This window comes from Alligator sinensis, unplaced genomic scaffold, assembly GCF_000455745.1.
Source record: "Alligator sinensis unplaced genomic scaffold, ASM45574v1 scaffold844_1, whole genome shotgun sequence".
NCBI classification, from domain to species: Eukaryota; Metazoa; Chordata; order Crocodylia; family Alligatoridae; genus Alligator; species Alligator sinensis.
This window is the reverse complement of record NW_005842715.1, coordinates 331,897-342,656: the sequence shown is the minus strand read 5'-3', so window position 1 is coordinate 342,656 and position 10,760 is coordinate 331,897. Positions and strand designations below refer to the sequence as shown.

Here is a 10,760-nt window from a genome sequence, read left to right as displayed (position 1 = left end):
TCGGCGCTGTCGCTCGCCGCCGCCGCCAGCTCCTGCTCCTGCCCCTGCCCCTGCCCGCCCTCCGCCATGGCCCGGGCTGCTCCCGCCGCGCCGAAGCTCGGAGATTTCAAACTTTCGCGGCCGACAATCCTCCCCTGACGTTAGCGCCAGGGAGCATTCTGATTGGTCGCGGGCCCTGAGGGAGCCAATCGGCAAAGGGCAGGGAACCCTATAGAATGTTGAGACAGGGAGAAGAGTGGTCAGTTAGGAAACGTGCCCGCACCGTCGCCCTCTGTGCGCACACATACACGTACACGTTAATAGATAGATAGATAGATAGATAGATATATGTGTGTGTGTGTGTGACCAAATATTATTATTATTACTTTATATATTATGTGAAATGTGTGTATTGCTGTAACAATATGATTTATGACATTTTATATGAATGAAGTATATGTTGTTTTATTAGATATAAAGATAATAACATCTGGTAGTGCACATATATACACAACCACATTTTATTATTTTAAAAATGTATATAATTTGGTCATGAGCAACTAATTCATTTGACTTTCACAGCAGGGAATTTCCATGTGGGATTTAGGAAGGCTGACACCATCTCCTGCATACCTAGTATCAGTACTGGCCTTCAACCAAAAAAGGGAATGGTATTTTTTTTCTCCTTTTTCCCTATATTCAGTCCCCAAAGACAACCCAAGCAGGGTGTGGGGCCCCATCCCCGGACACAAGGAAGCCGGTGGTAGATTTGGCAGCAAGGGGCAGGGCAGGGTGCGAAGTGGCTGGACACCATTCAGCGGCAGATTCAGTGGTGTTGCCGAGCAGCTGGACATGAAGCTGACAACAGCATGGAGTTGCCATGGCCACTCCACCTGGCTTCACCCCAATTCGCACCCCCTTCCCCCCCCAGAGATGGCCCTGTCACTCCCTAAGAAAGGTCTCATTCTCCCTGGGGAAATAATGGCTGAGTAACATTGCTTTAGTTCAGGTGACATAACTTCAGCCCAAGTTTTTTGTTTTCTCTTCCCCTGATGGGTGTGTATAAATCACCTGTTTTCCTATCACAGGGGTTTCAACCAATTTTAACAAGCGTACCCCATCTCTCTCAAAGTTCCAGCTCAGGTACCCCTTTATATTTTTTCTCATTTTTAAGCGGGGGAAAGGAATCAAGGCCCCCCACGGTGAGAGAGGGAGTAGGGCTGGGGCTGCACAGCTGGGGCAGTGTGAGAGACGGAGCCACAAGTGACTCGTTCAGGGGGCCCAGGGAGAGGGGTGGCGGCTCCTGCCATTGTGCACACCCCTCATCCTTACCAGCTGGACCCGGATGCTCTCCTGAACACGTGATGCACTGCAACTGTGCGCGCACACAGCATTTATCAGCAACATTAGATCTGAGTACCCCTAGGACCTTTTTAAGTACCCCTAGGGGTACATGTACCCCCAGTTGACAACCACTGTCCTATCGTATAGAATTTATTTTCAATATTTATTCAAATATTGCAATGCACAACACACAGATTTCAATATTTAGGTCGCTGGGTGCATGCCTATCTACAAAGGGATTAAGCAATTTGCTTGAAAAGTTCTGTTTCTTATTAACATGCTGCCATTCCAATTACAGAACAGCCCTTGCATTTTTGATATATCTAACTTAGTAGTCATCCCTTGAGAGTGGTTCCAGAAAGCAGCTAAGATGGCAAAGTACTCAACCAGGAGATTTTAAAATTAAATTAATCTGTCATAAGTGACTTGTCACAGCCAACTCAGCTAGTCAGATCAGTTCATATAGGACAAATTCAGGACAGCTAACCAGAATGGGAAATGTTCCTTTTTTAATAAAAGTAGACTGGAATTCAATAACTCATGCTAATAGGGGAGTCAATCAAGCACAGCTAAAGAAGTGTTAAGAAGACACTCATCTTTACTGTATTAAATGCAAAAAAAAGGTGCTACCTGCACTTCTAGGTCTAATCAGTGGCCTTACTGCATTCACCAACATGTTAAGCACATGTGTTTTTCCTTGTGGATCTCATACTAGCAAAATGTGCTCCTTGCTGGCATATTCAGCATTGAATGCTACAAAAATAATGAGAAAAGGGGGGATTTGTGTCAGTGGGAGAAAAAGAACACTGGCTGCACAAAAAACTCCTTCCCTAGCACAATTTCTGGGTACAGTTTTTGCTCAGAAAACAATTTGGAAATGGCTACAGCCACAATTGCAAGATTCTTTTCCAAACCAGCATGCGTGCTGCTCCTGTGACCAGAGTCCCAGAAGAGCTCCTTCTATAAATGAAGATATCTCAAGTGAATAACAAGCAAACTAAAAATAATGGGTCAAAACAAACTTCTGGAGCAACAACCTGATAACTGTATGAGTCTGAAGATCTGATAGGCCATTTGCTTTTATACCGATGCAAGTGTGGAAATGCTACCAGATCAGAATGTAACACTGGAGATTTTCTTTGTGCTGAAAAGACCAAGTCAAGCAACAGAGAAATAGAAAAGGTGGCCCTGGTTATCCAAGTGCCTCCTACTACTGTGTCTTCAGTTTTGCTTGTTTGCTTTGCTGTTTGGGTTTTTTGTTTTGTTTTCCCTCCCCAGACATATTGTTTTATTTATATTAAGACCTGGGCTTGTGAAGACTTACACATATGAAAGCAGAGTTAAGCATATATATGGTCTTACTGAGTTCAGTAATAGAGCAAAGCTGCAATTAAATTGCTGGCTTGGGCTGCACTATTTATTTAAATTAAATGTCTGAAATAACATTGTAATGACATAAATATTAATTAGCACATTCTACTAGGATGACATGTATTAGGTCCTAACCCTGCAAAAACATAAGCACGTGAAGAATATTAAATGTGAGCTCTTGATGTCGAAGGGGCCCTGCAGAGACATAATGCTACTTGTTTATAACTTTAGAATCTGACAATAAATGGATTGTTTTTAAATAAAGGCATTGCAGTAGGACAAACTGGACACCCAAATACTTTTAACAATAAATACATTATTTTTGTTGGTAGCTTTTCCAAATATTTACTAGGTATAACAATTCAAAAAAAATATCAAGCTGATAAAACATCTGTTTGTCGTTGAAAAGAATAGATATTTTGACATGGATTCACAAAGCCATTGCTCAGCTTGGTTGCATTAATTGAAATGTCCACGAGGGGGCTGTCTGATGTTTCTGACTGCAGTGCAAAATATCTAGTATTTCTGTACTGTTGTTTATTTTCAAAATGTCAGGTAATTATGCAGCAGGAGCACAGCCCTTATACATTGAGAACAGCCTGATACCTCTTTACATTATGCCACATTTATACTGGTGCAGGTCAGCTAAAATCAACACAGCTGCCCAGGCAAAAAATAGGGGAAGACTGATGCCCCAAGGAGCAATGGACTCAAGTTGCAGCAAGGGAAATTTAAGTTGGATATTAGGAAAAACTCTCACTAGGAGGGTGGTGAAGCACTGGAACAGGTTACCTAGAGACGTGATGGAATCTCCATCCTTGGAGCTTTTTAAAGCCCAGCTCAACAAAACCCTGGCTATAATAATCTAGTTGGGGATAGTCCTGTTCTGAGCAGGAGGCTGGACTAGAGGACCTCCTGAGGCCCCTTCCAACCCTAATTTTCTATGATAGTTCAGACCCTGTATCTTTTCTGTAGTGTGATTGTAACAGGAGGGCGGTCAGGGTTGCCGTACTCTCCCCTGCCGCCTTCTTTACTGTGCCAAGCTGTTGAATTGCACCCTCCAATTCTCTCCTGCCACGACTTTGATCTTATATATTTTATAGGGAGGCTGCCTTCCGTCTTCTTGGCCACGGTTCTCCTGTCTTGGGTGTTGCGTACACCCCAGCCTTAGGGGCCATGTGTGGCTCCTACCATCCCTGCACCACGCCCCAAGCCTCGCAGATGTAACGGACATTGTTCTGTCTCTCTCTCTGTCTCCACACCCTCTCTGGTGCTCGGGCTCTCCGCAGTCCCGTCTCTCTCTCTCTCGGGGCCTTCTCAGCAATGCCGCCCTCTCTCGGGGGCTCACCGCGCCCGCACTGGGGCTTCTCAGCAAACCCCCCTTCTCTGGGGCTTCTCAACTGCCCCTCTCTGGGGCTAGGGTCTATGTAACCTGAATGCTGAGCCCTCACTGGCGCTGGGGTCCCCACACCGCTGTGAGTCCCCTATGAGGCCTCCCCCAACCCCTAATAGCTTCACCCAAACCACCGGTGTAACAAATAGCAACACAAACACAAGCCCCTGGGCTATAACACAAACGTAAACCACCCAACTATAATCACGCTCAAGCCTACCGGGGGTTCCTCATCCCGCCGCAGTGACCGGCGCTGCTCCTGCATTCAGGCTTCTCGTCTCTTTCCTGGCAGGGAGCTCCTTCCTCCTTGGCTGCTGGTAGGGAACCGCTTCTTGGCCTCCTGCCTGCGATTTATATAGGAGCCAGGCCCTGCCCCTTCCTTCAGCTGGCTAGGCAGGTGGGGATCATTAGTTCCCTCCAGTTACTTCAGCAACCAGTACCTGAGGAGCTATCTCGGCTCTCTCAGTAGCAGGCACCTTAGTGCCCTGCTACAGTGATGTATATGCTATAACCTACTATGCCATCCATAGCCACCAAGCCTTTACTCAAATTATTTTGCTTTTTGCATATTTGCCAATGAAATAAAAATTAAAGAAACATGTTAACCTCCCCCAAGAAGTAGAAAACAGAGAGCGCAGAAGTAACATCCTGGCTCCATTGAGATTAATGGTAAAATTCTTACCGACTTCAGTGGAGCTAGGCTTTCAATCTAAACTGCAAGTACATGTTCCTTAACACAGCTGCTTGCACTTGCATGATCAAATTAAGAGAAAAAGCAAGTAACATTGCTTACCCCACCTGATGGCAACATTTCCACATAGGGGTTCCTACCCCAAATCTTTCCTTTGAAACAGACACCCATTTGCATTCCTAGTAGGTAACATTTTTATACCAAAACACACATTAAATATACCATACTAACCGCACTGTCCTCTTTTAGTCTTAGAATTAGACAAATTATTTTTCCTGCTCAAGATGTTGTACAGTAATTGAATTAGACATTCATCTCGAAATGAAATTCTTATTTGGCTAATCACATAGCACTGAAAAGTGGAGGCACTGGGAACATTTTGCAGGGCCGAAAAGAGCTTTACACTCTTAGAACTGCTTAGAGGCTCGGTGCTTTGATTATGGAAACACGCCACATGCTGGCAACATTCCCCAATCTCTGTTCCTCCATGGATCAAGGCATGGAAGCTCAAACAAGCTTAGCAAAATGCATTTCAAAGAGTGACCTGGCAAAGGGCACTGAATCTTGATCAGCTGCCTTGGTTCTGTTGATCTGAAATGGCACTTACCGTGCATTTTACTGCAAAGCCTCTTTGAGGCCTGATCATTCTGGAGCCATCAGAAGTGGTTAATCCTGTTCCAAATCCTAAAAGTGACAAGATATTACTGACCTATGGAATATGCTTTGCAGTGTGGAAATGGCCCCAAGCTATAACATTGTTATGCTTACCAACTGTCTAAAACTAGATAGGCCCTGTCTAAACTGGCCAAAAGCCATTGCAAAATAGCAATGATCTTGATTTTGCAACATACATGCCATACCTTCTTTTTACATACTGCCCTGTCCAGTTTGTCCAGTGTCAACACTTCCCTCTCACAAATACCATTGCCCAGCCCCCACTGATATCTCTTTCCAGCTACCATAGTACCTTCTATTTTCCTCCTCCTTCATTCCCACATGAAAGCAGTATCACGTCGGGTTCCCCGTTGCCTGCGTGAATGGCAGGTCACAGAGGGAATAAGTACCAGTTAGTTATTTACTGAACAATAATATAAAATCCCTCGAGTGTTGCTGCTTTTCGATATTGTTGACTACTCAGTTTTTCTCCTCCATTTTAAAATACTAACATAGAACCCCCAATATTTTACTCAAATTTCTCTCTAATTCTCTATCATTGATTTAATAGCCATTCAAATTTTGAATTTTCTCTCTTATTATCTGATATTAATAAAGGTTTCAGATATTTCCCCTATTTTGTCTATATTCTTAAATATAGATTTTGCACCTTATCTAATATTGACAGAAAATATATCCAATTCCCCCAATTATCCATTCTGGATAAAACTTTCCTGGTTTCTACATTTCCCCTTTATTAAATGTTCTCACACTTTGCTGTTTTCCCTGTTGTTATAAAATGTGAATGTAAAATCCTCTCATTTTTTTCTGAAGCTTTTCCAAGCCAGCAGTTTCTCCTCCTAGAGAAGTAAACTGTTCCATGAGTCACTGTCCAGGCTCAACAGTGCAGACAGCAGGAGATTAATTCCTCAATCACAACTTTACACCCTGAGTTACAGAATCAAATCATTTCCCATTTATGGAGAAATCACTATGCCATTGGAACAAACTACCAAAGCAGACAGTGGATCTTCACTCTCCTAAAGTCTTCACTTCAAGGCCTGGCACTTCAAGACTTTAGTCAAACGAGTTACTGGGTTCAATGCAGTAATCACTGCATGAAATTCTTTGACCTGTGCTACACTAGCGGTGAGAACAGATAATGGTTACCCTGCCTTCTGCCTGACTTCAGACTAACACAGCTATTTACCTCTCTTTGCCCATGTCACAGACACTTGATAAGTCTAGTTTTTTTCAGTCAGTTGCTATACTTAAGACAAAGTCTGCTTGTTTTCAGCTCAGCCAGTAAAATGTATGGTGGTTTCTCCCCTTTGTAGAAAGAAACCCAAATTTTGCAGCTGCAACTGTCCAGATTTTTTCCTGTCTCCTGCCTATCTTATAGCCCTATGTTTTTAAATTTCCCTGATTCCTCTGTTCCCAGTACTATGAGATGAGTGCTTCAAGGTCTCACAGTGCATTGGTTCAGCCACAGTTATGCTATGTATGGATGTTCCAGAAAGATTCTGCCAAAGCAGCATGAGTGGGTTTGTGTATCAAACCTCTCCCCCAGAGAAAGATAAGACAGACCACTTTTTTTTTCAAGCAGGGGGAGATTATACCTGGACTGGGAATATAAAGAAACAGGGGGGAAACAGGTGGGAAAACCATGCCTTCCTGAAATGAGTTTGACTCCAAGAGACTCCAAAGACAAGGGAAAACTAGAAGGACCTTGTATTGAAGAATGTTGTGGTCTTTTTAATGATCTGTAAACTCTGGTGTTTTATCTTTAAGCAAAGCAATAAAAGTATCGGAAATTCTGTTTAGTATGCATCTATGTCATAGGCCTCCCATCCATCACGGGCCTCCTGAAAAATGAAACTATATCAGAATGCCCATATTTTTAGTGGGATTCTGGGAGAGGGCACACTAGGAGTCTGAGGTGTCAGGACTGGTCCCTAAAAAGAGAATGTTGGCCTGCAAATTCCAGCTCCCAGGCAGAGATGCTAGATGGGAGGGTCTGTACCCTGAGAGTAAACCTAGAGACCTGGAGCTCCCTCTGGCTGCTGTAGGTGGGGCAGAGCAGGGCAGGAACAGCCCTGCACTGAACTGTACCTATTGGGAGCAAATTTGCTCTCAGTGGATACACATGTAGATGCACTCCCAGAGAAACCTTACTGTGCCTTATTTTATGGTACAGTAAGCTTAAAGCACATCAATAGCACATGTAGATGTGGCCACAGAAAGCCAAATTTTGTCCTTAGAGACATAACTGGCATATGCCGATGTGACGGGCTAGCCGGCAATGACTTAGCCCAGGGATTTTGAAAGAGCAAAAGATGATTGGAGGACTTGGGATTCCTTTTACTCACCAATCAGGCCCCAGAGACTCACCCTCCATGTCCCCTGATTGGCCCCTTGGGTCACCAGGAGGGGGATAAAAGGGGCAGTGCGGCTGACACAGGAGAGACCAGCAAGGGACCACAAGGAAGGAGTTTCAAAGAGCTGGCAGAGCTGGGCCAGCGGGGCGGGAGCAGTTGCCCCAGAAGAGCCTGAAGGAGTGGGACCTGTAGGCAGCAGTTGGACCCTCAGCAGCACAGCATGTGGCCGACAGGAGAGGCTCCCCGCTGGGCTCCAGGATTCCCTACGAGAGGCTGCAGCCAGCAGGAGAGGCTCCCCAGCTCCAGCAAGGATCTGAGCAGCGACCTGAGAGGTTCCCAGCTCTGCTTCCAGCTACTCCAATAAGAGGCCAGGCAGCTCGACATGAGGCCAGAGCTCTGGGAAGGTCAAGACCCCTAGCAGCTTGTAGCAGTATCAGTGCTGGTTGCTGTGTGGTAGAGGTTTCTGTTTACCATGTGGGAGATCTAAGTTCAAGTCCCAGCAGTAGTGATTTGGGGTGAGTGAAGTAACCAGGAGAAATCCTTGTTGCAGTGGAAAGGGGTCACTGTGTTTTCCCTCTTTTCCCCCTCCTTCAGGTACCTAGGCCCTATATTCCTTGTCATTTGACATTTTGTATTTTGTGCCTTTTATATTCCACCAACCAGTATTGTTTGTTCTGCTGTTTGTGTTGTACATTTTGTTAACCCTTTTGTCGATGATTGTAAGTGTCTAACCTTTGTTGAATCCTGCCCCCTCAGGGTGTTGTAGTGTCCCCTATACCTCCTGGTTTATGCCTGTTATGTTCCCAGTACTGTTCTCTCATTAAAAGGTATATGGTTAAGTCCCCAGTGGTGGTCTGGCTCTGCTCTATAGGGGGAAGAAAGTCCCTACACCTCCCACAGCACTTGTGCACCTGCTCTGATCCCTTCAATTGGAGAGGGGGTACCTCTTGGAGTACCGCCCAGGTTACACCAAAGTCAACAGGACAGAATGTAGTCTTTTCAGCAAGTGTTTCTCAGAAAGATCAGCAAACAATCTTCTTTAGGTAAATGTGATATCTGTTATTGGACCAACTAAATAGTTGGAAAGATCTCACAAATATCAGCCTTTAGAAGGAACTATATTTGCAAAATATGTGCGTCTGTGAATAGATGATAAATCTTTAAACAATTAGTATTTAGTACCTTATCTATCCCTTTATAAAAATACATCGCTTCTGAGCATGGTGTTAGATTTGAAGCAACATTCCTCGTGTTTAAACAAAAACAGTTATTCACATAATTTCTTTACTATAAATCCACTGCATTGAAATGCAGCATTAGACACTAGGTCTCCTGTTTCACATATAATAATGTCTCTCATGAGAAGGAAGGTTTACTGAATGAATAAGGGTTTTGAACTCAATCTCCACAGTGCATACTGAGCAAAATTGTATTCATGGGTTGAACACAGAATGAGAGGGGGAAATGGAGCTGGGACTACTGAGAAAATGAGAAAGTGAACTAGAGAGTGTAGAAATGGAGTAAAAGAGCTATACAGTGGAGAACAAAATGAAGATAATCAAAAAATAGAAATGAGAAGGTTATATTTAGAAAGGAAGAAAGGAGGGGAGAATGGAAGTAAAACTGATATGAGGAAGGTTTAGTCATAAGAATGGAAAGACAAAATCAACCAAAAAGTGGGGCAAGAATATTAAATATAGAGAGACAGACAATACCAAGGAAAAGACAGCATCAAAAGAAAAAAACAGAATCTAAAATAATATAAATTTTGAAAGAAACATTAAAAGTCAAGTTTGTTCTAGCAGAAAAATTCAAATCACCCACTGCCATTGATCCAATAACTATTCGTACTAGTTTGCACCTCTGCTCTTCTACAGGGCTAGGAAGTTAATGTGATCATCATCATCTTGGCATGTATTGCAGTGAGTTAACCTGTGACTTCTAGAGCAAAAGGCTAAACTCTGTAAAACTTGAACTGAAGAGTCCCAGAAAGCTGTAAGAGACTCACATCCTCAGTGGGTTGGGTGTAGATGGAGATGCATAACACACACTGGGCACATCTACATGTGAAATTGATGTGGCACCAGTTTATTTGCAAGTAAGTTATTCACAAATAAACAATCCCAGGCATGCGTCTACACATTCAGGAACGCAGAAGCAGATTTGCTTCCCGGGGCCCTGAAATGGGCCCCTGCCACCACTGCGGGGAGCTCCAAGCTTCAGCAGCAGCTGCCAGCAGCTGGCAGCCCCCTTCAAAAGCCAGGCCTACTAGCTGTTCCCTGGCAGGGGTGGCTGGTGCCTCCTGAGTCTGCGGGGACACACTTTGTAGGCAGGCCTTGGGGTGGGCCAAAAGCCCCATATCCACTCCTATATTTCTGTGCTGTGGCTTAGTGCTCCCCCTGCCCCCCCCCCCCCAACAAGCCGCTGGCCTGTGCAGAAAAAAAAACTGTCCCTTCCTGAGCAGTGCCAAGTCAAGAGGCAATCTCAGGGGGGGCACATGCCCCTCTGTGCCCCCCCACCCCCACCAGTTGTCTGTGCTCCCTGGCAGGGCACTTCACTGGTTAGGAGCAGCATGCACAGCACAGGGACAGCATGTGGCAGCGCTCTCGTCACTGTGCCTCCCCATGCCATAGCTGCTCCAGCCCCTACTCCTAGCAGTGATGACCAGTGCCCCGTGCTCCTGCTGGCTGCCACACTGGCTCTGCTGGCCTGCCACACCAACCACCAGCTGGCCCATGGCTATCTCGCCCCTCTCAGCTCACCCACACACAGTGACCACCTGCCTGCCTGCCATGCAGCATCCCAGGGCCGCCGCTGTGCGCCTGCCACCTTGACCCCATCCACTTGGCCAGACTCCAGCTGGGACACTGATGACAGGCTCCAGGATGCCACTGCTGGAGCCACCGTTGGCCTCCTAGGCCTCCAGCCCCACCACCTCTGGGCCTGGCAG

At 45.2% G+C, this 10,760-nt stretch overlaps 1 protein-coding gene across 1 annotated transcript in view; it reads right to left on the bottom strand.

Moving 5' to 3' along the window:
- Nucleotides 1-5,431, bottom strand: part of SHCBP1 (SHC binding and spindle associated 1) — a 29,737-nt gene extending 24,306 nt beyond the window's left edge. The window contains exon 1 of the mRNA XM_025216243.1: nucleotides 5,386-5,431. Coding sequence (XP_025072028.1) covers nucleotides 5,386-5,392 — 7 coding nt within the window. The 5' untranslated portion in view covers nucleotides 5,393-5,431. The remainder of the gene's footprint in view (nucleotides 1-5,385) is intronic.
- Nucleotides 5,432-10,760: the final 5,329 nt, after the last annotated feature.